We start from the raw sequence: 27,485 nt of genomic DNA on the forward strand, positions 1-27,485 counted from the left end.
GGCAGGGCTTAGAGGTGGCTGTCAGCAGTCTTGCTCCCAGAGGATGCATGCTAGCAACAGTGCACCCTGGAAGATGCCTTCTTCAGTAAGAACTGGGGATTCTGAACCGGTTCCCATTTTTCTTGATGTTATGAAACAATATTTCTTCAGAGCAACCCTAAATGTCAGTCATTACATACAGTTTGATGTGTAAGATGTTCATAAAGGAGCTGCTTTAATGAAAAGATAAAAAAAAACTTGTAAAGAGTATGTGTTACTGTGCTGATATGGTATAGTTAACATTTGAAGCAGTATCAAACCCAGAAGTAAAACAACAAGGTGTTGTAAATAAGCTGGATTCTGTATAGAAAGCTTCATTAGAAATACTAAGTACTGTATTACATCAATAACATTGTTATAATTTGTGAACAGGTAGTGACATAAGATAAAAATGAATATTTTATTAATGTTTCCTAAGAAATATTACTAGAGCGCTCTTCTTTTTCCCCATGTATGTTATTTAAAATGCTTTTAGTGATGGTTTATGCTCCTTCTTACAATAGCTCTTCAGCATAGTAGCTCCCACAAGGAGTTAACATATATCTTTTCTATTTCTAGATCTGTTGGCTGTGCCTAAGCATCCATATGCTGCTATGGAAAACTGGGGACTGAGTGTTTTTGTGGAGCAAAGGATACTGCTAGATCCAAGCATTTCTTCTATTTTATACCTACTGGATGTCACCATGGTCATTGTACATGAGCTATGTCATCAGGTATTAAAGGTGTTCACGTATTAGATCTCAATGTCAGAAACTATGCGCTCCTTTTCAGAACTGAAAATGAATTTGTATTGTATGTATGGATGGTTGTGATTTCTGTTGTAGCTGGAATCCATGTAACATGGTAGTCTGTAAGACACATCCCTCCACTACAGAAACTGTGAAGACTCAAAATGGGGATAGAAGAGAAAATTTATAGCAATGAACAGGTTCCCTATCTTCTGTAGCAGTATATTCTGTGTGTGTTTGTCTGTCAGTGTATTTGTTGCTGGTATGTAGAATAAACTTGTTGATAGCAGATTCATGCTAAGTTTCATGTTCGTGTCAAAAAATGTTTTGGCTGAAGTCAGTTTGGTAGTAGTCTTTGTTTTCTGTCATATGTACACATATCCATTTTCTTTTTCTTCTCAATTTTTTTCCCAGTTTGGTATTGACCCTCTCTGCTCACCAATGGTGGATAAGCAAATCTTTATGTGTACAGAAACTATTGTGTCAATAAGAAAACTTAAAATAATAAACCCATATTACAATTTATTTTACGTTTTTCCCATCTTATCTCAAGCTAAACACAGTACAAGTGTTAGTAATATTGAATTGAATGCAAATGTTATTGAAGAAATTTGCTACAGGGGCAGGAAACGCTTTCTTACACTCATAAGAGGCATAATCATAGCCTTCAGGTTAAAATGAATGGAATCCTACTGTGTAATCACCATGGCTTACATCTGTGAATTTACACAGTATTCTTTAAAGGCAATGCAAATTCTTAACACTTTCTGCAAATAAAAAGTACCATGTAAAAGGAATCCATTGAAATGGCGTTTTGGGAGATGAACCTGAAAATAATGTTTGGTATTTCACATTAAGTCGGTCGATGAAGTCCTCAACTAAAATATGAAATTTTTATTGAAAGTTACTGCTGGTTTGATCTTGATGCTATCATCTGATTTTGCTCTAAGCTCTTCACTGTGCAGTGCAATAGAATAGTACACAGTTCAGCTAGAAAAATTACAGTGCCTTAGGAATCATGTGTGGAAAACATACATTAGGTCATCAAGTCCCAGCTCCTGTGAGTATTAGATTTTTCCACGTGATGTGTTTGTAGTGCTGGGTTCTGTGCTCCTGATTACAGGGTTATATGGCTTCCCTTAAAACCTTTTGATTAAATCTGATAGTAAGTAACTTTTTCCAAGTGTTCAGCTTAAGTCTTGGTTTTTCTGAAGTCGTTTCATTACTTCCAGTTATTCTTTGCACTGCTTTGAAGCAATTTGTACTTCAGAGATGGACGAATACCACATCAGTAACTGGCCAAGTTTGTTTGTTTGATTCTTATAGACACTGAAGCCTTTTTACATTATTCTGGGAATTTTAGAGGATCATGAAGTGGGCAAAAACTATTGCTGAATTTATTTTAAGGTAGAAATATGATCATAAAGTGCATTTAAGTGACCTTAAAATTGCAGATGAGGAGGTTTACTTGATGTCCATGTTGATGTTACTTCCAGTGCTGTTTACTTAATTAAAAGTAACTTCCTCTATTCCTGTTGCTGCTGATTCTATTTCAGTACCATGTAGATTAGGTATTTGCTCAGCTACTTCACTGGATAGCTAGACAAGATATAAAAAATTGAAGTTAAAGAAGCATTTTTTCTACTTTTTGGATGCAGAATTGAATCATACAGATTACGGATTATTCACCTGCAAGTAAAGTTTAAAGGGAGAAACACTCAAAAAATATAACATAAAAACCACTGTCTAGCATCTCCATCACATTGTGTTTATTTAGCCCTTTTTTCTGTCTTTATCTTACCGTACTCAGAAGCCCCTCAAGGAGCTCTAAACAATACTATCTTAGCTGAAAATGAACTGAACCAAGACCAGGTTGGGTGCAGGATCTCTTGCCTCTTGTTTAATTGTTATTTATTCACTGCATTTTGCATTGTCTTTGGCTGTGCATATCACCCTTTAGCCTGTGTGACACATGAATATTCTTCCCCTTCACTCATTTTTACACATAGAATAACAAAAATTAACCAAATTCTCTCTGGTGCAAGCAAAACTGGAATCCGTATTTCCAGTTTTATTTTTTTATTTATTGGGGGGTTTTTTAGATTTCAGGGAAGAGGAAATGAAACTCTTCTAAAATGTGTGTGGATTTCTTTTTATTTATTTATTTTTTTTTTAAGAATTGTGTCATTGTTCAGTTTCCCTGACTTTAAAGCCATGACTTCAAGATTTATGGAACATATCTGAGCAAGTAGTAAACTGATGTGTATGAGAGCCCTGTTACTTAGAGTAACACAGCAATTTCTTTGCTAATGTTTCCAAGATTAGAGAAATCAGATTAGTATTAAAAGTCCAGATTGTTGCCTTTAGATTTGACTTTTTAAAAATTGTACTTACCAAACTTGCTCTGTATCAATGCTTGAACACAGTGCTCAGGAAAGATAGAAATGAGAGACAGTGCTGCAAAAGGAAAAATTCAGTGGTTGCTAAAATACAAGTAAAAAGTATGTAAGAATGGATTTCATGACCAATTTCTTCACAGCTGAGTTTTCATGTTTGAGGCATTTTAGTACACGTTTTGGGAGAGATGCATTAAAGTTACTTCAGTAGTTTTGGTTCAGTAATTTTGTAGGGTGCTATTTTTTGATATTTCAGTTTGAGTGTTCTTTCAGAATATTTGTTTATTTAATTAAAAAAAAAAATTGGTCATATGAGTGTTTTGGCATAAAATCTTGTCCTCTGAGCTCCAAAACATGAGTTGGTCAAAACACATGTATTTCTACCAACTTAATTTGATAGCTTGAAATAATTAACATAATTTATTAAAATAATTATTTTAAGGTAGTGATTCTTTTAAGGTGGTAATTTGCATATCATAGATCAGTTCCACCTATAGCCTTTGAAGAAAGAGTCATTTGAATTTATGCATCATGATTTTTTGTGATAGATTTCCCACAAGAGCACAAAACTTGGTGTGACAGATTGAGTTACAGAAGCATGAAAGCAGAAAGAAAATGAAAAACTTCTAAATCAACATTTTTTTCATAATCTGTAAAAAAACATATAGAAAAGAGTGTCCTTTCAATGTATCTGTAAGTAAGTACTTTCTGCTTATCAGGTTGAACATAATACCTGAGGGAGAAGAGAAATTTATGTGATCAGTACATTTCAGAATGAAGTGATGGTCTTCACTCCAGGCAGATAGAGCCTATAGTCAAATACAAATACAAAAATAATAAATAAATAAATAATTACTTAAAGAAATTAAATGCTTTAATTACAGTTTTCCTTTGAGACATATAACACCTAGGAAGATAATAGCACCTTTCTGCTGGAAAATTTGGCTTTCTTGCTTACAGCCTCTGGGTACTGCTCTGTCTCTGACAACTATAAGTCTCTCTGATACTGTTCAAAAGCAGTTAAGCACATTCCCTACATTGTCATATTGATATCCCATACTGGTTTAATGCCTTTAAAACATTTCTTCCTTTAGGTGGATAATGAAATGAATAATTTTAATTGTATCGTTAACAAATGAACCCAGAAAACTTACAAAGGAGTAGAACAAATTCTCCTTTGTAGCACCATAAATTAATGTTATTAATTCAAATTATAAGATGAGGTATTACGAACATTACAACCTTTATTTTTTAAAAATCTCTCTGGCTACTCATAGTTCAAAATGTTGTACTGCTGGTTTTGTATTTTTTCAGTAGTACTCCTGTAATTCAGGACATAAACTCTATGCTGTTATGTTTAGTCATTAGAAATCATTTAAGCAACCTACTCTAGTATGAATTTAACTTCCATACTTCTTGGTATGAAAGTTATATTCATTTTATTGTTTTAAATTCTGAAAATGCATAAGCTATATGAATATATTTCTAGCATTTCTTTGTCTTTTCAGTTAAATGTTCTTAAGATCAGGATCTCTGTTTAGTGGTCTTGTAGAAAGTTAATTTATTGTAGAGAGTTAATTTATATTATTAATTTATGCATATATAGTATATTATGCATACTGAATGTGCATTAAGTTTAGCTTCACATAGTATATGACTTCTAGCAACCTCATCTTTTCTCTCTAAATTCTTAAGGCGATCTTCAGTGACATTGATTGCCATGTTTTTCTTCACTGTTTTAATTTGAATTCTGTTTGCTGAACCTTATGTGGCTGTCTGGTAATCTTCCAGCTAGTCTGGTCGTTGCTTGCTAGTCTGTTCTTTGAAGCTCTGGTGTTCACATCACTACGTATCCCCATTGCAGCATTGATCCTTCTGTGGTGTCATTCTCACTCCACAAAGACATGCACAGAAGTGACATCTTTCATTCAGGTCCTAGACAAAGCCTTCAAACAAGCCAACTGTCATGAAATCAAACTGCTTATGGGCCATCTCTGCTTTCACTCATTCCTCACTCATTACCGTTCAGCATTGTCGGGGTCCACTGTTATGTGTCTCTGCCCCGACACGGGGAAAGGTGGTTCTGGGCGGCAGGTTCTTCTCCTTTTGATGGATTGAAATCCAACTACCAAACCCTTTTTGGCAACATTCTAGGGTTTCTGAGCCCCCCAGGGGCTCCCCTGGTGTCTCTGCACATCCACAGCGGTGTGCTGAGATCCCACACAGCATCAGTTCCTCTGCTCTGACCTGTGTCTTTCCGTCTAGAATACTTGCTGCTCCCTCTCTGTATTTTTAGAGCTTGCTTACACATGAAAGCTCCAAATTATCTCTGTTGATTATAACTAATTTTTATAAATATTAAGAGAAAACTGGAAGATAATGTTACTTAAGCAAAGTTTTGGTATTTTTTTGGCAGAAGAGATGCTACAGAGAGTATGAAATAGGTTTTCATAATACTGTCGATGTTTCTGTTCTTACCACTGGTATAACATTATTCAGGTTACACATTACAAGCATTTAAATCATTTAAATAATCATTTAAATGGGGTCATCCATCAGCGGATGAATATATGACATCTGGTTTCCTATGAATTCCAGTCCTCATCTGTCTTCCAATGATCATCCCAGCTCTGTGTAAAATCCCTCTGACACCTGCATGTCCTTACTATGAGATTTGTGTCTGTTGAGGTATACTCTGTGAGCAGAGTATGTAATGGTTGTGTTCTTGCCTTGCCCTCAGCTCAGACCCTTCTCCTCTTTTCAGATGATGATCTTTATTTACTTGTGGAGTTTATGGAGTTTAGTTGTCCTTGAGATTTCTGTCCTTGATAAATTAGATTGAAGTCAGTGGGGATGTTGAAGAATCATCTGGAGGAAATGGGAAAGGCAGGCAGCTCAAGTAGGGTTCCTTTGACTATGCACAGGTGGGCTTGTGCCGTTTCAGATACTTCTGCTTTTGGTTGCTGTTTGTGAGGGCTGCAAATGTCCTTTAGGTCATGGATGAAATTTCTTGGGCCTTTGTGGGATCTCACATACCCTAATATCTTCTCTAAATGGCATCAATTTCCTGCTTTTGAGCTTCTGAGTCCTACCCATAAAGAGCTGGCACTGTTTAAGAAACCTGCCTTCTTTAAGAAACCTGCCAAGGAGAGGAGCATCAGTAGTATTGTAGATCTTAGTGGGCAGAGAGTGGGGAGAAAGAAATGCTAAAATTTAGGTCTGGGGTGGAGAATGTGTTCCCATTCTCATATATATGTTTTTCATTATTCACACTATGCATCATGAAATTTCCATGTAATGGATCAGATTACTTGAGTTAGAAGCCTTTTTCTGTCCAGTATGTATGTTAGTCTGTTAAACCTAGGTGAGCATCACCTTCAGAGAACTAAAGTTGACACTGTGAATACTGTCCTCAATGCTTCTTTTGCTCTGCTTCTTATTTTCTAATGTTTTACTTCATTAACTTGTGCATTCTGTAATGTTGAATTAATTAGCAAAAATTAGGAAAAATACAGTTAGTGAATTTCAGTGCATGGTAAATACTACTGTTTTATTAATACAAGTGGAGAATGTGTTTGTCTAGGTGAAATGTACGCAAACATAGTTTCCTAAAGGTTGTTAAAGTTGTTGATGTGAACTTTTTGTTTTTCCAGTGGTTTGGTGACCTTGTGACTCCAGTTTGGTGGGAGGATGTGTGGTTGAAAGAAGGTTTTGCTCACTATTTTGAGTTTATTGGGACAGACTACCTCTACCCAGGGTGGAACATGGTAAGTCAGTTCTATTTGGTTAATGTGGAGACTCCACAGAAAAGTTGCTCTGCTGTTAGAATCTTGCTTCTGTTATAGACAGAGACTGCTGAAAAATACCAAATGATGCATGCAAGTATCAGATATCAAATGAAGCAAAATCACTAGGTGTAAAATAATTTGACAGCATTGCAAAAGTGTAATCTGCAATTTATTGCAAAAGAAATAATGTCATGTCTATCGTAACCCAGCATTAAAATAGCTACTGTCTCTCTGCTTAGAAATATTTTTGATTAAAGCACTTATGATTTAACATGGACTATTTTTTAAAACATTGAGAATGTTGAATTTTATCCACAAGATAAATTGGAAAGAAATGTTTGGCTGAAACATTCTATAAAACTGAGCATATTTTTTTCTTACAGTTCTCCTCTCCCTAAATATATTCTTTTTATCTTCCTTTTATTGTTTGGATATATAGAGTAAATGCTAAATTAACATGGGCTACATAATTTGAGAATTTATGTTTTGGTATGGTTTCTAGCCATACACAGTGGAACATGCTTTTTCAACCAGTGTGCAAATACTGGAACTCTCTGAGAGAACTGGGAATTCCATGCAGGGACATTATTTTGGAGTCCTTCGGTTATATCATATTGTACCTAGACAGATCCCAATTTATATGAATTGCTGTAGTCTAGCTATATTATATTTATAAGAAAAATAAGAGAGATGAGACCTCAGTACAAGAAAATCATGTATGAGACCATGTTGAAAGTGCCTATAGAGATTTTATTGTCCTTTGGAGGCATGCTTATGTTTGCTAATGGTTTGTGCTTATATATGTTAGATTATGTGGCAAAATATTTATTATAGATCATGATTGTCTGACAGAGATTTGTTGGGGCTTGGATGTTTTGCTTAAGCTCTTAAAAACTAACGTCTGAATTTTTTTTTCCATTTCTATGTGCTTTCTTGAGTATACTTATCCCATTAACTTTTGGCGCCGTAAAATGAAGATGCTATAATTATGAGTTAAAGATAATTCTAAAAAAATATTTGTATACAGGTTACTCTTGAGTTAGTTATGCTTCTTGTGAAATTTGAATTCTTTGTAGTATTTTAATTTTTTATTTCAGGTGTCAATTTTTGTTTATAATTGCATTATGAAAAGGAAAACAAACCTTTATTTGAACTGACAACTGTCTTGCATAGGTAGGCTTGTTGGGTTTCCCTGGGTTTGACTATATTAAAACTCATTCTATTCATCTTTATAAAGAATACAATCTGAATTACAATGTAATGATTCTAATTATGAATGCAATGAAATCTGGCAGGCCTTTGTGATTTTAGCATAGTGAAGTGTCATAGATGACAACATTTATACACTGAATTTTATCTTCAAATCATATTATTCAATCATTTATTCTTCACATAATCAGTCTAACAAATTCAGAATAACTACGCTTAAGAAGTCATTTGGAATATGGTATATTTGCTTCAAATTTCTGTGGAATGAATATAATGTTTACTGTTATGCAAATAGCATGCCCATCATGTGAAATATTGGAATTTTAGCAGAATACAAGCAAGAAGAGTGGATTGAGCAGGGAATGGCAGTTAAACTGGGAAATCAGAAATGTGCTGCATAAGTTAGAATTAACTACAGTAATATTGATGTGCCCGAAAAAGTATTAATCTGTCAAGTTTTTCTTAAATTAAAAAAAGAGACATATATTGTTCATAAGACTTTGGATATCTGTGGCCTTTGATATAAAAATGATCATATTGACATAATTAAATGATGACAAAATGAGGTGAAACTCATAATGGCTTAAACATACTTCATTCTTTTGCAGACTGCTAGAGTAGGAATCAATACTGTCTTGTTCCAGCATGTTGATTACATAGATTGTAGGAAGAGGAAGCAAAAGTTACAGTTACTGAAATTTGGCTCGCTGAAAATTTTGTTATTGTTAAAAAGTGCATTTGCTGTTTAAACATATTGACTGATATTTGTAAACTTGAAAAACTTAAAGTGATCATGTAGAAAAAGAGAAACTGTTCCAAGCAACTTACTGTTTTTCAGAAGAGAAGGATGAAGTACAAGTTGCAAAAACAAGAACTACAAACCTTATTTTCTGTCATGATGGCCAAACAGTGCAATATTCCTGCATTCTGTTTGGTGTTTTGTCAGTAGTAATTAATACCTGTGTGTGAATTATAATTTAATTATAAATTAAAAAAAAAAATTATGTATGTTACCACAGCTCTTTGTGTCAGGAAAATAGTGATAAACTAAAATCCTCTTTATTGCTAAAGAATTGGGAAAGTTAGATATATAACTTCTTTCCCTCATAGTTCTGAAATGAAACCTTGAAGGTTTGCTCAAGACACCCATGGATTAAAATGTCAAAATCAGCTTATTTTTAGCCTACTAAAGACTTTTTGTCACATTCTTTTTTGGATAAATGTAGAGGCAGAAGACTGGTAGTCCATTCCAGAAAAAGGACTTATGTCTGGAAATGCAACTTGGGCAATGGATACGTCTGAAAAAAATGGGATCTATCCACAGCTTCCTCTCTAAGTTTTTGATATTTATAGGCTACAGGCACATAAGCTTTCACCATTAAGGCTTATAAACCACTAAAGTTTTGATACTACTAGTCTGAAGATGCTTCTCTTTTAGCAGAGCTGAGCATTTTTCAGTGTCCATCTTATCTGGCATTCATAGCCTTGGTATGGCTGAACCTGAGACTCTTGAGAAGAGCTGTCTGTTAGGCATGTTCACACCAATATTACTTAAACCAAAAGCACCAAGTTCTGCACAAAACTGAAACACATTTCTTGGCTTTTCCTTCTTCTCTAGGTTCTTTAGCTTTCTTAAATATTTCTTCCCCCTGCCATTTTTAATTTTATCAGTTTTTCTTTAATTGTCTCATAGACTCTTTTATGGTAGGAAAGATGAATGGGTAACTGTGCCAGCTACCATGGAGCTGCAACACTTTATTGAGCATTCCAACATATCTGGAATTTCTTGTGTTGTCCAGAAGGTGTTTACTGCCATACTTCATCATGCTTGCATAATCTTAACGAGAAAGGAAATCCAGTCCTTATTAAACCCTTGCTATCCTTATGTCCTGGATCCTCTGTCTGAGGTCACGTGGTCTGTTCAGCCTGGAGGAGAGCAGAATGAGGGAGGATCTCATGGCAATCTGCAACTTCCTCATGAGGGGAAGAAGAGGGACAGGCACTGATCTGTGATGCCCAGTGACCTGAGGGAATGGCCTGAAGTTTGTCAGGGGTGGTTGAGGTTAGCTGTTAGGAAAAGGTCCTTCATACAGAGGGTGGTTGGGCACTGGAACAGGCTCCGAGGGAAGTGCTCACAGCACCAAGCCTGAGTTGAAGAAGTGTTTGGACAGTGCTCTTGGACACACAGTGTGACTCTTCGTGATGGTCCTGTCCAGAGCCAGGAGTTGGACTCAATGATCCTTGTGGGTCCCTTCCAACTCAGATTATTCTGTGATTAAAATTTTGGGTGAATAAGAGAATGAAGAGGCATTCTAATGGAGGTGTTCGTTATTCATTGCAATTAATTGCAAAATTAATTAATTGCAAAATACATCAGAACTTTCCCAAGGAAAGGAATGGAATTTTGCTGGTTTTAAAACAGGAAGATGCTCTTTATGTGCTGAGATTCTTAATGGTTATCCACTGACTGAATATCCTTTTTCAAAGCTAAGTTGCTTCAGATTAAAGCTAGAATTTCTCATTCCCTTCTTTTAGCTAAAAAAAGAAGTCCCTCCATGTTAGTTTTTTACTTTGTGAAGGAGAAGCTTGTGTTTAATTTGCAGGAAAGCTCTCTCTGCTATACAGAGATTAGACATTTGCCATGGAAGGGAATTCACCATTCTTCCCATTTCAGCCTCTTGCCTTGTCTGTTCCCCAAATCAAGAGTTTTTTGAAATTCTTATTCTGAAATGCCTCAAATTCTTACTGCTAGATCTCATTCTTAAGGGTCTGGGAAGTTTAAACAGTTGTTTCTGTATTGTCAGAATGATTTTAAAAAGAAAGGTGTCTTTGCAAAGTGTTCTTCTGAGATCAAAGAATTTTGCTTCATCATGTGTGCTCAGAATAGTCATCTGCATGTGAATTCCCTGGCTTAGAAAAAGATGAGATTTCTGTATTAGAGGTTTCCCATATGATTGTCTCTCGATGCCATCAAAAAGCAACAGCAGCTGGATGTATGTTCTTGAGCTGTGAGGTCTTATGACCAATACAAGGTAATCTCATCTCCGTGGAAGGGGCCTTTGCTGGTTTTAGAATCAGAAGAAATTACAGTGGAAAACTCCATGCTGGTAATTTCCACTTCAGAGCTCTCTCTTTTCTCCTCTACCATGCTCACCTTCCTGCTTTCAGAGGCCTGTTTGCAGCCGTATATTCCATCTTCCTCTTGGCTTGTTTCTCTCATATCCTGAATTCCTTTGCATGTGGCTTTGTAAAGGAAGGAATTCAGCTGAGGCTTGCAGATCCAGGAATTTATTGGCTGATCGTTTCCCTCCATATTTTCTGGTAGAAGGAGCCATCATGTTTGTCCTTGAATGTCTCTGGTACTGGGGTAGATTTTGACGACTATGACAGCAGGAATTACTGGCATGTAATTTGCCCTTACATCCATCAAATGAGCATCAAATACTTTAGCAGTCAGTACCTGGCTTGGTGCTGAGAAAGCATTTCACAGAGCCCAGCTGCCTTCTCCCTTTTCTTTATTATAAAAAGTTAGCTTTGCTGACAACTTCACTGGCTGAGTCAAGGTGTAGCACACCAGCAATAGCTTTGAATCCTATGTCTTCTTGATCCATTAATGCCTTGGTAGGGGATTTCCTACTTTATTATTTGCTTACTACTTTTATAATTAAGGATGGTCATATCTGCCAGAATTTTTCTTAAAAATGAATTTTTAAATTAATTTTTCTTATTAAATTGAAAACTTTGTACCTGTATAGAAGGGTATTTTTCCTCCTTCCTTAAGTGAGCCGTGCTTCCTTTATACTATTAGGTTCCACAGTCTGGACAATCCTGCTATTACTACAGACAGTTGAAAGTAATAGGTTGCATATCAACGTGTCTGTGTCATAATAAGTAGGAAATAGATAAATGATCTTAGTTGCCCATCTTTCTCATTGACTTGGTTGGAATAATGAGTGAATTCAGCCACTAGACACATGCATATCTTTAATGTGCTTTGTCTTACATGCCTCCTAACGAGTTTGCCTCCATCAGTAAAAATTTCTAAGGCATTGTTTGACTCATAGAAAACCCAAAAAATCATTACACGTTTTGAAGCAGACTTAAGATATGGACTTTTTTGATTTATTTCATTATTATTTTGGCATTTCAGACATGAGCTATAGTCTGCTTGATCCTCCTAACCCAACGTAAATATCATGCTGGCTCAGCATTAAGGGAGAGAGATTCAGCCTCTCATTTTTTAAAACTACTTTCATCTTTTCTTTTTTTGGTTAAAGGCTCCCCATGCTGGTGTAAAGTAAGCCTTTAATTAATACCACATGGAGTGTTTTTCCTCCAGTAACTACTCGGTGAAGTCAATCCTTGTATGATTTTTTTGTTTTTACTTGACTATGGGGGAAGCTTTCAGTGTAAAATTAACTAGAATCTCATGTATAATTGACTTTGGCAGGAAAAAAGAGATTGTAAAGGTAAGGTGCAAGATCTTCTTATTCCTAATTACTAGCCCTTTTTAAGTATATCAGGTAAGAAATCCTTATAATAAATTTTGCTTATAACTAAGAAAAGAACTTCCATTTCCATGTTTTCTTCCTAAAGACAGGTTTGCATTTTTTTAATGCTCTGGCAAAGTAGATTAATATAGGGAATTCTTTACTTTAAGTAGTTAACTCTTAACAGTTAGAGATCAGATGTAAGTGAATATCAACATTTAGATGAAACATTTAGTCAAGAGATTAAGTATGGGTTTGGAGAATGTCAGTTTCTCTTCTAGCTTCGTGTCATTTTCTGCTCATCTTGAGACAGCAGTTTAAATGACATTATGATGGGAGCTTTGGAGTAACATGAGTTCAAGCCTTCTGAGTTCAGGGTTTAGATGAGATGAAGCTTTAGTTTCAGAAAAAAACTTCACTCAGCTGTCTGAATTTCACATAATTTTGAATCAGTAGACTCTTCATCTTCAGTAAGGATGAGATAGAAACTTTACAGCAACTTTTGCCTCAAAGCAAGGACTCACTACAGGGTTTCCATGCTGAAACAAGAATATGCATTTCATCAGGAAGTATGGTTGATATGGGAAATTCAGTAGAAAAGTTTAGTTGTATTTTTGAGGGCATTCTTAACTGAAAGACTGCTTCTCAAATTTTCAGCAATCCTGAATGTGCTACCACTTTAATATTTTAAAGTTGTGGCAGTGTGCAGTTACTTGGAGCACAAACTGGTAAGTAATTTTTGGTGGGTCTCTAAAACATCTTTGCTTCCTTCAGGACTTGCTGAATCTCATCACTTTCGGGTTGAAGCACAGTCTAGGTGTGCAATACCTGAAAAGTATTTTCATGAATGGTAGCCTCTGACAGTAGTTGCTGGAAGTAGACTCAGTATGCCAACCACATCATAAAGCCACTTTTCATTTAAATATTATTTACTGTTTCTTGAGTTGAGGTGAGTTTCCTTTACAGATTTCCTCTATGATGTTTGAATTAGAGGATAAGCCTCATACTTTGTTGCCTAATATTTTAAAATGCTCTGAAGACAAATGCATGAGGAAAACTCTCTTTTCATCTGTTTGCTTAATGACTCTATTTCAGTGAAGGCAACTACATATATGGAGGCAAAACATGATGATCTTGGGGAATGAAATCAGCCTTGTTGTCAGTCAGTGTGAAAATTTCTCAATACGTTTTTCAAGATCTTTGACAAAAAATCCAGAAAAGAGGGTTATGAAGGTAGTTATGGAACTGTGACATGTTCACAGCTGATCAATGTAGAATGTGTTGCAGGCCTCCTTCAGCAAATTATACACATAATTGAAGCACACATCAGAGATATAAACTAAAAAAAAAAAACCAGTTTTTAAATTGCTCAAGGTATTTACAAAAGATTACTATTGGAAAGCAAGAAAGAAACATTTGCAAGTACTCAGGAGACTTCCTGTGCTATGACAACTTAGGATTTGTAAGCATGTAGACAGAAAGAACTTGATTTTGGCTCTCAGTGGATCTTATCTGTCCTTAATGTACTTTACCAAACCTTAGATTTCCTCATAGATTATATTCCTCTGGTTTTTTTAAGCTTCATGCTGTAATATATTTTCTTAGAACTCAACTGCTAGTAGTGAATATGCTGGTGTTCTTTGGTTGCTTTAAAAATTTACCCCTACTTCTTTTTCCCTAGGGTGCACTTTCCCTATAAACCCAAATACTGTGTCATGCAAATGCTTGTCTCTTAGGCATGAAGGATCACTTATCTTCTTTGTATTCTTGATAGCTACTAAATCTCTTGTGGAGATGATATTTTCAGAAAATTTGCCAGGAAAGTAATTTGCAGATTTGCACACCAATGTTAAGCTTTATTCATGTAGATTTCGCAGTCCATAAAGTGTTCAAATGTCTGTCCCAGAACAAAGGCAATGCCTTTAATATTGAGGCCTTTGATCTCTTTTGCATACTAATTATCAGTTTGGGCTTTCATTATGGTGTTTCTTTAATTCCTTTTTTTTCTTTCATTTTAGTTCCTTTCCTTGGTATTTAATATTAATTTTTAGAAATTATTTTTATGTGACTGTCTTTAAGTATTGCATTATTGTCATGCTTTTACTGTTACAGTATACCTCATTATGATATTGTAAAATCACCAGCAGCAACCTCTCTCCATTATATCATTGTTATCCTGTTATACACAATACATTTTTCTCGAAGGTAAATGCTTCTTGAAGGTACAAGAGATTTTACATGAAGCGTGTCCACTATCTCTCTTTATCCCAAGAATGAGGTGAATTTGAACGTTGGTTAGGGAAGAGTCAGCACAGAAAAAGGACAAGTCTTTCAGGAAAATCTTGTGCAAAGCAGAGAAGGTCTTACTGGTGAAGACTGAAAGAAATCATTCCTATGAAGAGGCAAATACTAGAATCTAGTGACCACAGATATTTGGGAATAATCAGAAAATGTAGATATTTTAAAGACGTGTTCATCTGATAATAGCACTTCATTCCCTGCACCTGGAAGCATTCTAAAGAATGAGAGCCACCAGATATGATTGTCATATGTTTCATTTTCAACACAGGTCTGGTGTCTCAGGCTTTGACTGTACACAGTTCAAGGAAAGCTCTGAGGAGAAGAGATGGAGAGTTGGGATTCCAAGTGTGCAGTAGGAAGACAGGGAGTAGAGGAGCTTCCTCTTTGTCCTTAAGTGAGGCACAAATTTATGTGGAAGCAGCTGTGTCCTTATTTCAGACTGACCTTGTACTGCTGCGATACCCTTCCTGCTCAGAGCCCTGGCCCTGTGTTAGCATTGCACTTGCATGTGCCTACTGACACTTTCCAAGCAAGGCTGCAAGGCTCACCTGAAGCCCTCTTTTCTTTGCAGGTGGATCACAGTCTTTGCCTTTTTTCTTGCAGTTGAACTCCCTCAGGGAAGGGCCATCTTTAACAGCATTTTGTCATTATTTCAATGTGTAGCTGCAAACCTGACACCTATCATGTTACTGGCTTGCTGGTCTCATTAAACACATTCCAAGATTGATTTCCTTTACAATTTCTGTCGTGAGTGTTTCTTTACTCCTGTAGGTGTCAGTTAAAACAGATCAATTCCACTGTATGCACAGGGTAAAATAACTAGGGAATAGAAAGCCCTTCTTCCATCCGTATAAGGAGTTTGGTCACACATATAGACCTTTTCCCCTTAATGGGATATTAGGACTTCAAGAGCTGAGGTGGTGTTTCATCAACATAATTAAGGCAGTTTTAGTTCCTTTTTGCACATCTGCTTCTTGTTGCCTCTTCAAGGTGTAGGCCCTTGTCAATCAGCAGTCTATCTGTGCCTCCCATGAGTTATCTTTGAGTCTCCTTCTCCAGTCTGCTCTCAGGGGCTTTATACTAAAGGGAAGGACTGGGAATGTTATGGAAATCCTTTCAGTTCAAGAAATTTAGCTTTTTAGGTCAAAAGCCTTCTTAATTCTGACTAAACTGTAAGTTTGCATTTTTGGAGGCATACCAGCTATTCCATTTGTATCCCAGTGTGACAGTCCGCTGTAAATTTCAAGGAATTTTTTTCAGCTATGGTAACTTGAATGAATGACCATGAATCTGAAGTTCTCCTTTTCAGTCCTTCAGAACATAACCAAAGAAACAAACAGAAAACCAAAATGTAGCCTATTCTTTTCATATGTTTCTTAGTTTTCTTCTTGCATCTTCACTTTGTTTGCCATGTGATTTTCTTGATTCTGGTTCTGTATTTAAGGTATTAATTTGTGATTATCTAAGGTCCTTTTAATGAGTTAATTTCAAACGGTAACAATCCACTCACACAACTGTTTGTCTTTTGGGATCCAAACCTGAATTTGGAGACAGGTCTGTGTGTTCACGCCTGTACGTGTTACATATCATACATTTGATTAAACTGGGGCTTTGTTACTGGCTGATGAACATGAGTGAAGTGTAACCAAAATATCTACAATTTTTACACCTCAGCAGTTTCCCCCTGAGTAGGACTGTCATTCTAATTGTTTCTCTACACTTTTTTCCCATTAAAAAAGGACAGTTACTAACTGCTTATGCCTGAGAAAATTAACAATTATATGAAAAAGACATTACCTTTTGTTTTACAAACCTTACCTCATGCAGCCAGATGAGAACACTAAGAGTGTGTAGGTAATTGGCTTTCCTGCACCCTGTGTTTTTAATTGCAGGGATATGCAGTCAGCTCAAGGTACCTTTCTTGTGCTCTAATGAATTTTAACATAAAGGTCTATTTCTAGGTAGATCAGCATTGGAAGAGCTTTTCAGCTGTCTTATAAAAATAATTTAAAGTAACACATTCATACCAAAACCTTGCCACCCAAGAAATTAAACACAGAATTTATTATGTAATTGTGTGTGTATTTTACCTAATGACATCAAGGTGGCTTTTGAAAAAAATGCAGCATTTCCCAGAGTTTCTTTATATCACGGCAGTAAGTTGACATTGATTCAGGAATTGTTATAATTTAGATAAAGTTTGAGATATGTCATTTCAGATGAAAAAGCTTATTTAATCCTTATGTAATTTTTTAATTCACTCTTTGCATTTATTTGTGACTTGAAAAAGCAAGTAAATAAACCTCTTCTTTCCTGACAGTGTTTTGGATAAAAGACATCTACATGAATGCAATATGAGGAGTTTTAAGGGCATGTCATTTCTCAGCTGAAAAAGCTCCATCTAGTTGTACTGTACAAATGACTGCAGCACAATGCACTGAGTATACATGAACATTTCATTAGTGTTGCTGCCAGAGTAAATAGGCAGCCGTTTTGAAATACCTCTGCTATCCATATTTATAGAAGATATTCAAAAAAATGCTTATGTTGGATGTTGTTTGGGTTTGTGTCTGCCTTTGATATAGCTGTGACTTTGACCATGTCATTTAACCACATGCAGCTCTTTTCCCACTTGTGAAGAGAGATGGTAATTGTTTTCTTCAGATGGAAGTTGCAAAGTCTGTAGATGGCTCAAGCTCTTGAGAATGAAGGATTTCTATGCTAGAGTTATGAAAGACAGTGCAAGCACCTGCTGCGACACTGATGTGAGCTATCTTCATCGTCCTGTCCCACACTATTCTGCTAAGTGAACTTGTCACTAAGAGCCAAGTAACTTAAACTTCACTAAATAAAAAGTACTAATTGTATTTACCCATCTTTGTCAAAAAGTTGTGTACCTGCATATGCTATTAGCTCGAGGACATCTATTTTTGTGATTGATGATTTTGCCAGTTTGCTTTTCTCCCCACCCCTTGTAAGTGTGTATGAATAGTCATAATCAGAATTCCAGTCTGCACATAGGGATGCATTTTGATTCATTTAATGCTCTTTAATTACAGTCAAGTTTCATTGCAGCAAAGGATCTGAAGTCTGAGTCTATTCCAAATACCTGTTAAGATTGTAGAAGGTCACGGTGGTTTACATTCAAAGCAGAAGGTCTGATTTTAATCAGCTGTAATAGTAGCCAATTGCATCTGGTAACTGTGCATCATTTCTGTATTTCTGTTAATATGTATTTGTCTGTGATACTACTGCATATGGTGTATTTCAGGAAAAGCAGAGATTTCTGACAGATGTCCTACATGAAGTGATGCTGCTGGATGGGCTGGCCAGTTCACATCCAGTATCCCAGGAAGTGCAGCAAGCCTCAGACATTGACAGGGTGTTTGACTGGATTGCCTATAAAAAGGTGAGAGTAACTAAGCTTATCTATATGGTACAGATATGTCAGTAGCTATAAGATCGTGTTCCATCTGTAAAAGAAATACCATTGTCAAACTATGTATGGGAACCTAATCTGTGTGGAATGCATTTGGAACATTCTACAGTGATTATAGCCAATTACATTCAACATATCAAGTGTTAGTAAATAGTACAAATAAACTTGGGAGGCTGTCAAAATTCACTAAGATGATTTAGAGCTTTTTATTACTATTTATTTTGTGGCAGGGTCTGAATTGTGTTAGATGCTTTAAAAAGCAAAAGGATTTGTAGTTTTTGTCCTATTGAAACTCTCTAGAAAACTTATCAAGGGCTAAATTTAAAGTTTTTTCTATGCATGAGACTGTTACTGTCAACTAGCGAAAACTCTGAAGTCATTGCTGAACACTGGGAGTGGAGAAACTGCCTTCTGGTGTGGTGAAGGAATATGTATTAAATTCAATAAATTTTAAATTCATTTCAATGATTCAAAAGTCTTTTGGCCGGTTTCTGGTTTCAACAGCTTCTGTGCAGGAGTGAGAGGATTTCCCTTCCTCCATAACATGACTGGGCTTGCTGTTAGCAAGCCTGAAAGCTGGTGTTTCCCACCATACCATATTGCTTATTCTCTGCTACAGATGCTATGACATTAAAAACTGTGTATCATGGCCAAATGTGTTTGCTGTGTGACACAGTGGCTGCTGCTTGCAGCCTTCCTGTACAGGAGCTCTCTGATGATGATTCAGTTGCAAGAGTCTTTTGACTGTGGCCTTTGTGTCTAGTAATCTTTTCTTCTGCATCATTTTCTGCCTAACATCAGACTGCAGCAAGGCAACATAGAACTGACTTGGTGACTGAACCTCTTGTTTATCCAGTGCTCATTCTGGGATGAAAAAGGTGTTATCCTCTCTTGTACTCATAAGCTATTCCTAGACTGCAATAACTTCACCTTGGTCCTCTTCCATGAAAGGATCATATGCCTGTAAGGATGTGCAAATGAGATGTGTATGTGTGTGTGGGGGGGTATATGTGACCATGTAATAGGTACCTATGATAGAATATAAAAACCCAAAATACTTAGGACAAGATTTTAAAATGCTGCAGTTGCTTAAGAGCCCAAGTCACATTTTCAAAAATCCCTTAGCTGTCTTGGAAAATATTGCTCTAGGTGAATTAAGCTATAACAGCCAGCAGCTTTTAGCATACTGAATATTCCCATTGTGTAAATCTTGCAATCATATGCTTTCTGGTGATAGCTAGACCTTGGTAGGTTCAGAGGCTTATCTCACATGACTATCTTCATTTTTCAATCTAATTATTTTTTCTAATTTATACAGTAATAGTACTATTTTATAGTTAACTGTTGTACACGACAATTTTATGAACACTGCAACTATCAAGTAATTTTCATTTACATTGAAATGACAAATAGGACAAGAGAACACATCTGTATACTGATAGCTATTTTATGCAGACTAATAGGATCAGTCTGTTTTTTGTAGAGATTACAGTACAAACTCTGTTTTGTATCTGTCTATGTAAATGTTCCTTTTTCAGTGCAACAGTGGCTATGCCCAGGGGATACAGCAGCATCTCTCCATTTAGCTGCTCTGATGGCCAGTTCTCCTAATAATATAAATACTGTGGTGAATAGTATGTTGGTAAAATCCAAACTGTAAAATTACACTGAAGGCTTTCACCTGGTCAGGTGTGGACTCGAATATTTCACAAAGCCCTTGACACACAATGAGCCCTGCTGGAGGGAAATTACTAGTGGTGTTTCTGGGATGACTTTTGGTTGTCTTTGGTTGGGTGACTTTTTAAATTGCTGTAAAACATTTTTTTTTCTTGACTCTACTAAAAAAAAGTAATTTTTTTCTCTTGACTCTACTAAACTTTGGGTCAGGACCATCAGTGAGGACTTTTCTACTGTCTTAAATAAAATATTTTTAAACAGTTTACCACTATGTGCAGCATCTGTTCCCTACATTTTGGATTTTTTTTTTCTTTGTCTTTTAACTTTTTTTTTTTTAATGTCCATCTTGTGCTCCCTGAGTGCTTGGATTGCCCATGTGATCTCTATTCTCTCTTCACAATTTTCTACATGATAGTGAAATGATGAAACTTTCTCCGATATAAGTTTTGTTCAGTGAAACGACAGTTATAGAATGTCCTTGTTATTTCATTATCTTTGCTGTCATCAATATGGTATAAATCAGGCACCATTAAAGTACCCATCTCTGTTAGACACTCAGCTGTCATTCTAAAGACACGCTTTTTCTACACACTTCAGAAATGGCCATTGAAAATGTGCTATTTGATTGCCTCAGAGTTGAATATATTTTTCTTTTCCACTTTCTCATCCTTGGTGATTGCATGTGTGAAGAAATCCATGACATAAACCCCATGGCATTCAGGTAATCCCACAAGCAGAGTGAAACAGACACTACAGCCTGGCAGCACACAATGTTTTTCCACTTAAACGGTTGAGGGTAAAGTTTGCCTCTTTGAAAAGCGTCATGCTAGTCATTCTTCTGATAGAAGCATGTCATCCTCCACTAGGGCCGCAAATAAGTAGAGAAAAATGAGAAGTCGTGATAGTTCATTAATAAACAGTACTGGTAGATGATTCAAGGCTCTCAAGTTGCATCAGAGAGTGCATATGTCTTCCTAGTGCAGCTGGAAGTGAGATAGTGTCCTCCCACGATGACGGGAAAAGTGGTTATATCCCAAGTGCAGTAGAAAATATAGCCTGTTGAACACAAGAGTAGAACTGAGAATTGTTAAATCAAAGCAAAAAGCGTGACAGCCTTTCCACACCAGAAATAACTGACAGCAAGAATCATGGCCCTGGAGAGCTGCAGCATCAGAGGAGGAGAGAGTGCAGCAAGGATAACATGAGGAGCAACAATCAGCATGGAGCAACTGACTCTAATAAAATGGAGAAACAAGGCAGCTGCATCTCAAAGGCAACAGCCAGACCCAGAGCAACCTGAGGGAGAGCCATCTCAGACAGAACCAAAGGAGTCATAGCCCTAGATGAGCAGCCACAGCCAGATAAGAGAAGGGATGAAAGGACATCTAGACAGCCAGATATCTAAAGTCGGTTCAGTCAGCCTGCTGCATGCTTTGAAGTGTGCTGGTTGGAGATTCTGGCAGCAATCAGTGCAGGCGAGACCATTATGATGGAGTGTAGCTATAAAAGTACCCCCAAAAGAATATGCCTTGGCAAGTGACAAACAATGATCAAAACAAGGAAGAGGATGACTGAAATAGGGAAGAATATTAATTTTTTCCATCTATGTAAGCTAAATTAACCTCAGCCGTGGGATTAGTTACTGACCCTGACTTTGTAATGCAAGCAATTCATTATTTCCTAAACCCTTCTTTGTATAACTTCCTTTTCCTTTTTAACTCTATACCACATCTTTAAAATTTCCTTTTTCTTCTTTCAGTGTCAAGTGATGGAAGAAAGATTTATTTCTGTTAGTAATAAAGGGAAGCCATGCTTCCTGCTTCTCCTCCAAAGCAGCATTCTGCATTAGGAGATCTGTTCAGCTAAAACTTTACACAAAGAAAAATGCACAGCTTCCCTGCATTCTGGCAAAGGAGAATTTAAGAAATTCAAAGCAGTGGCTCGCTCACCCTTTTGAGTGTAATTCTCTTTGAAAATTTACAATGTAGCATGTTCTGCAAGAATGTGGAAGAACAGGAGGGCTAATGCAGTTACTGGAAAGGCTCTCTAAAAACTTCATTCTTTTTACTTCTGTTTCTCAGGCACTGGGAAACACATTCACACTGAAATAACAAAATGAAACCAAAACAAAAACCCCAAACCACCACCCCATATTCTGTTCAGGAATCGTAGTTTATAAGAAAGCCAATTCATGAGTGCAATGAAATTGTGATGATGTGCTTCTGCAAAGTGACAAAAAAGAGTGAGAGTAGCTCATTAACAATGAAAGAAATGGTAGATAAATCCTTAAAAATTGTACAATAGGTTTTATTTTTGATTTTTCTTTTAGTTGAATTGATAACATAACGTGGTATCAGACCCATTCGCTTGCCATGGTATAAAGAGAGAGCTTTTTGTTTTCCCTAAATTAGCTGTGCTGTTGTCTGTGGGAGCCATTAAGTCCAAAGAGTGCACATTTCTGTGATGCTGATTTTTCTTCCATGACTTGTGAGTGCAACAGGTCAGTGCCCAGATTGCAGAAGGTGCTTCCAGGAGTCATTTATTCCTAATGCATTGTAACAGAGGAGGTATCATGTAATGAAAATAATGTCTTTCTGTTTAGATAAAAAGGCTGTAGGTTGTTACTGCTTCCTGTGTGAAAGTCGTTGAAACGCAGTCAGTGATACCAACAGGTTCAAGTTCAGAGCAGCTCCAAGAGTGTTCATCCTAAAGTATGGAGGCTTTCCCAGTTTAGCAGGTGGGTGCCAATGCCTAAAGCTAGACAGGTGCTTCAAGATACTTAAAATACTCTTAACTCATCTTCCTACCATCCTGACTCAAGCAGGAGCAAATGGACTTTAACCCTTTACACTGGTTAGTGTATGCTAGTTATTATTTCTGAAGAAGAAGCATGGAAACTACAGTGTGTGGTATATAAGCACCTACACATGGACAGTGCTTCAGGAGTGTTATGTGTTCCCCATTGCAGGGACAATTGCATATGTGTTTGACTGGAAATAATAAAGATGGAGCACAAATTTAATAAAAGCATTTTATTGTAAAGAAGAGCTCATTAGACTAGACCGCTCCATCAAAGTAAAGTTGTTGGGAAGACACGACCTGTTGTGGTACAAGCCTTTTGCCTGTTTCCCATGGAAAGGCAGTGGCAAATGGCTGTGGCAAATGGCAGCTCCCAAGGGCTGGAGGAGATGATCGAAGCAGAAATGGCAATAGTGGGTCTAGACACCATCCTTCCTTCCTTAAAAGGAAGCCATTAGAAGGAACAAAATAGTGCATCTGTGTCTCAGATATTTGCATGTCTTAAAAAATATAGTGTTCATAAAGACAGGTGTACATGGAGGTACTTGCACATGCACTTGACATGCACTTGCCTTTTCTGCCTCTCTGTTTCTGCTTTGTAATGATAGTTTTCAGCAAAGGGCAAAGCAGAAAGTTACAGTTATTTTCTTTTTTTTCCCTGAAGGAGTCAGAAAAAAAGAATGCCGGTGTACAGGCAAGGGCTGATTTTGCTGATGCACATCCTGGTTTAGATCAATAACCAGAAGAGCAACAGTTGCAAGTGTTAAAGTAACTTGGAAGAAATTGTAAGAGTTAAAAATAGAAAATAAATTTGAGTTAGTGAAATAGAACAAAAGGAACAAAAAACTTGATGTAAGGATATGGTTGATATTTTGATCAAAATATGATCCTGTAAGATTTCTATTCAAAAGGGGACTTTTTAGAAAAACCTCTGGCACACTGTTTGGTGTTGCTGTTCTTTTTAAATATATGTTTAAGTACCAGATAACTTATGAAGCTTAAAGGAGGTATTAAAAAAGAGAAATTAGAATGACAGGTTTAGTTATAGGTAGTTGCAAATCAGTCTTAGGCAAATGGATTGAGATTCTTATGTGGTATTTAGTGAACTAAAAAAGAATATAAATAATATAAATTTTTCTTGAAGATTTTCAAATAAAGGCAATTAATAAAAAAGTGTAATGTTCCTTTGTCCTTGTCACTGGTGTCAGAACATGTAAGAGGGATTTTGGTGGTGAGGCCAAGTAAAACTCCTGTTGTAAGTTGAGTCACGATAGTATTTTATCTGGGCAATGGATAATATTTTATTACTCAAGGAAAATGATGTGACAGTATCCAGCTGAAGAATATGATTAGTTATGGTCATATACCCCTGAATTTTTTTCTTTGTGTCATGTTCCTAAAATTTGCAATGGAATTTATGACTAAGACAAGTATTTTGCCAAAGCCATCTTACTGTCTGATCATTTTGGTATTATCCAGCCCTAGAACAGCTGTGTTTGTCAGAATGGAAAATGATTATGATTTCCAAGTGAAAAGCTCTCCTTGAATATAATGTTGCTTTTTCAATGATGTTTTGGCATCAGATAAATGGCCTTTCATTCTGTAAAAACAACATAAGGTGCCTTTATGCATCTTTGAGGATTTAATAAATACATTACAGGTTTGTAGGTGTATTTGCTGATTTGAAAAATACTGGTTTACCCATGCTATTAATAAAGTTTTAAAAACCATGTAAGTTTATTTTTTTTATTTAAACATTTTCTGGTTTTATTGCTGAATATTAACAGCATGTTAATTTGTGAGTGTGCAGTGCCTGATAAGCAAATATCAATTGGAAATTCTGTTGCTTTAAAAAGTGAAGAAGATTAATTAAATGCCTGATTTTTTTTTTTCCTAGTCTGTATCATTAAAATAAAGTAGCAATGGTTTTGTTTGGGCTCCTTTTAATGAATATAGTCCCTTAATGTTTAACAATTATTGCCAAGTACAGGGAAACCAGTGAGAGCCACAATCAGCCACGTACATAGAGGTTCAACTTTATGTGTGCAGGGCTGCGGAATTTATTTGGGTTGCTTGTGTGCTTAAGGTACTTCAGTGCATCACTGAATGATTGCCTGGGCGAAGACCCTCAGGATAGTCTCATATTGTGACATTTGGTACCAGTATGCTGCATGATCTGCATATACCTGTCTCCTTCCATACTTCTTCCCTTGGTTTTTATGTGGGTTATCCAGAAACAAAGCCTCTAGGAATTAATTTAAACACTTTACATTTCTGTCACAGGGAGGAAATCATAGGCACATGTTTACTCATTTAAACAAGTATGTTCTGTTACCCTAATCAAATAAGGAAGCATTTGCACTTATCAAATTCACTTGCATTAAGCTTCATTTTTTCTTGTAATATTTGGAGGTGCCATTGGAGAATACAGAAAATAGCTACACTGTTGTATTACAGTGCTCAGTTTCTGAAAATGAAAGAGGAATTTAGTGTTGGTGACTCATGATACAATCTAATTAATTCCCTGAAAAGAATTTCTCACTGAGTACTTATGCAGTTCTCAGAGATGAGATAGTTTTGATAGAGACAGCTGAAGAATTCCAGAGAAGCCTTTGCAATTATCTCTGCTGTTACAGCTTGATAGAAGTGCTTTAGCAAAGATCTCTCTGGAGCCTGCAACAGGATCTTGTTGTAACTGATGTCATGAATAGGACACTCTTGTTCCATAATTGTCAGAGTAAGGCCACATAAGATAAAAGACTGTTCCGATGATAAAGGCAGGAAAGTAAAATACATTTCAGCATAACCTTCTGAGGGGGAGCTGAGGAATGGCTGAACTTCTTCCTTTGTGGAAAAATGAAAAACAAGGAGAGCATTCAGTGAATGTGTTTGCTTAAGGAAACGAAGCTGAAGTGCAATACCTGTGCTTGGAAGTGGTTACCCAGTGTTCTGTTGTTCGTACAGGGGAATTCAGTAAATTCAGTGCAGTGCATATAGTAACACGTTACACTACTTACATCAGTTAACCAAGTTTTTAAATAATTCATTTACCTATGTATACCTCTGTCTACGTTTGAGCAAATTCCACAGATGTGACTTAGTCAAAACATACTTCTTTTCTGTTAAATATCTCCAAGATGTAGCATATTTAATTTTGCATTTTTTGAAAAATATATATTATTCTTTTTTTAATGTCACATTTTTGCTACGTGTTTGATGTATATTATTCTTTTGCTGTAATTCATGCTGTGTTTTTTCCCAATAAGCTAAATTTCATGGGGTATCCAGCTGTGGTTGCTTAGTACCAACAAAGAATGATTGTTTTGAAAAATGTGACTTGGATATTACTTATTGGCTAGTGTTCACATTACGAAGTTAAAGTGCAAATATGCATTCTTTATGGAAGTGCTTGGTAATGTGCTCTTCTAATATTTTAAATGAACTTATACTCACAGAATTACCCAAGATTTTGAGAACTAAAGAATAATATATGAATTCAAGAAATTAAGCTGAAATGAAGTGGTACTCACTCACTTAAAAGCCCATTTGATTGTGGATATCCTTTGTCTTCTGTTTACAGAGAACTGTAAATATATGTTCAACATTTAAAAGAAAAAACCAAAACCTGTATGCTGCTTTTATTACATCCACAGTTCTAAAAGAAAATCCTTCTTTGTATGTTTCATGAAGAAAAGATATGTTTCAACCTGTACTTAAAACACATTAGCCAAAAACTGGAAGTTCTGTGTTCTGAGGTGATTCTGGTGAGCTAGTGTAGGCCTGACTTGACTGTATGCAACAGGTATGGCTCTGGCTTATGTGGTGAGGGAACATATCATGGTCAAAGTGTAAAATGGGACTGAGATTTTTAAGGATCTACCAAGGGAGTGCAATGAATTTTTTGTGTTGGACATTCCTGCTGAAGAATGGGTTATTTCCCATTCTCAGTTTATTCTTTGTAACGGGTTGCAGAAACTTTCAATTTGAGGTAGGTGTGTGGGCAACAAATAGTTGCCGTGCCAGAGAATTGCTTGGGAGCTATAGACTGGTCAGTTTGTCTTCCTTCTCCAGTGAGATGGGGACTCTATAGGGTATGAAGGGTAAGATAAGTGAGCACATGGATTAATATGTTGATCTTGATTAGTGATGACTGCTGCAATGGGGAATTTGTTCTTACTATCCAGCTGGAGTTCTTGAGGGGAGAGTGAGAAGACAATGGATTTTAAAAAAGTTTAAGACAAGGCATGCCATCTATAGCTCAGGGTAAATAATTTAAGGAGAGAACCATTTAAAATGTGTGTACTGTGGATGGTTAATTGAAAACCACCCAATACTAGTATACATTAGGTATATACTAGTGACCGTGAAATTTTGTATATTGATTCTCATCTTAAATCAGAAAGTCTTTATGAAAGAATGATGCCTTTGTGTGTGCCTGTGTGGGGTCTGAGTCTTGTTTTAGTCAGTGAAAAGGAAGCTGATTATAAGAACTTACTGTTGAAAACAATAGCAAAAGTATGAATAAAATTGAGTGTAATTGAGGCAGAGGATAGAGAAATTCTCCACAGTTATAGAGAATTAGTTACAGTTATTTATAGTTATTTCTCTTAGCTAGAGGG

General features: G+C 36.3%; 1 protein-coding gene across 1 annotated transcript in view; it reads left to right on the forward strand.

The window, feature by feature from the left end:
- Positions 1-27,485, forward strand: part of TRHDE (thyrotropin releasing hormone degrading enzyme) — a 198,142-nt gene that overhangs the window by 77,958 nt on the left and 92,699 nt on the right. Inside the window, exons 4-6 of the mRNA XM_041465641.1 lie at positions 598-752; positions 6,817-6,930; positions 18,223-18,360. Of these exons, the coding sequence (XP_041321575.1) occupies positions 598-752; positions 6,817-6,930; positions 18,223-18,360 (407 nt within the window). The remainder of the gene's footprint in view (positions 1-597; positions 753-6,816; positions 6,931-18,222; positions 18,361-27,485) is intronic.

The sequence above is a fragment of the Pyrgilauda ruficollis genome, unplaced genomic scaffold, assembly GCF_017590135.1.
Source record: "Pyrgilauda ruficollis isolate IOZ18807 unplaced genomic scaffold, ASM1759013v1 scaffold19, whole genome shotgun sequence".
NCBI lineage: Eukaryota > Metazoa > Chordata > Aves > Passeriformes > Passeridae > Pyrgilauda > Pyrgilauda ruficollis.